At 42.0% G+C, this 1,087-nt stretch overlaps 1 protein-coding gene across 1 annotated transcript in view; it reads right to left on the bottom strand.

The window, feature by feature from the left end:
* The window catches only part of ireb2 (iron-responsive element binding protein 2), a 29,977-nt gene that overhangs the window by 9,973 nt on the left and 18,917 nt on the right, over window positions 1-1,087 (bottom strand). The window contains exons 5-6 of the mRNA XM_032523902.1: window positions 530-760; window positions 124-193 (exon numbers count right to left, since the gene is read on the bottom strand). Coding sequence (XP_032379793.1) covers window positions 124-193; window positions 530-760 — 301 coding nt within the window. The remainder of the gene's footprint in view (window positions 1-123; window positions 194-529; window positions 761-1,087) is intronic.

Below are 1,087 nucleotides of genomic sequence, written 5' to 3'. Positions count from 1 at the left end.
AAAAAAGAGTCACATAACTTGCTTTATGGTTTTCACCCTTGGGGCTAAATAAAGAAGACATTTCTCTCCCTCTGATTGCCTGATCTGATGTAAAAAATATATATATATTTGTTCTTTCTGTACCTTAAAGAACTGAAGTCTCTCTTTGTTTCTGATCAGTTCCATTTCCTGGCTCTTCAGAGCTGTTTCAGTTCTGCAGAAAAAAAAAGAGAACAAGGCAACAGTAAACATACTAAAGGGGAACTCACTCAATCAGTGACATGTCAATTTGACCTGCTTAAAGGTGCTGAAACAAAGTAGTGATTTCCACCGGTTTCAACAAATTCTATATAGTGTGGAGTTATAAGATGTCCAACTAGGACAAACAAAAAGTGTTGTTTAAAAAATACATTTTCCATCATTTTCATAATTTAATCATTTTGTCTGAATCTAGTGGTATTAACAACAGTACTGTATGTAACAGACTACTGTTTTACTGCTATGTGGAGTTTATCGCCGTCATTGATCTACAGCGCCGAGTCAAACTCACTCAGACACAGGCTGCAGGTGGAAAGGGCAAAGGAGGGGCGTATTCTCGATCTGCTGGACAGAAGCTGCAGGTCGACCCGAGGTGGCTGGAGAGTCACTGCAGGCAGCTTTACTACAGGAGCCCCGCTGGCCCCCACACTGTGAGCCTCGCCTTGAGGGTGTGGAACGGGAAGGACCCTGGCTCTGGTTTGGGCCGTCACCGCCACCTGGGTTTGGTGCATTCTGTATGGCACTGCGGATACAAGAAAAAAATGTTAGGCCACGATCGCACTAGGCGTCTTTTAAGCTGCCAGCGTGTGTTTTACATTATGATCCTATGGAGCAAACCTAGTTTTTAAAAATGTGAAGTAAGTTTTTTCAGGCCAAGCGCTTTTTTGATAGCTGAACAATGACAAGCGGAGTAGCAAGACATGTCATTTCCATAACAACAAGAAAAAATGGAGACGGTGCTGATAGATAGATAGATAGACTTGTGCTGGTGTCGGATCACAGCGAGTTATATGCTTCTTTGCTCTAATTACACATTCAACTTAATTTTTAACGTCACTTACACCGCAAT

This window comes from Etheostoma spectabile, chromosome 8 (genome assembly GCF_008692095.1).
Source record: "Etheostoma spectabile isolate EspeVRDwgs_2016 chromosome 8, UIUC_Espe_1.0, whole genome shotgun sequence".
Classification (NCBI taxonomy): Eukaryota; Metazoa; Chordata; class Actinopteri; order Perciformes; family Percidae; genus Etheostoma; species Etheostoma spectabile.
This window is presented reverse-complemented; position numbering and strand designations above follow the sequence as displayed.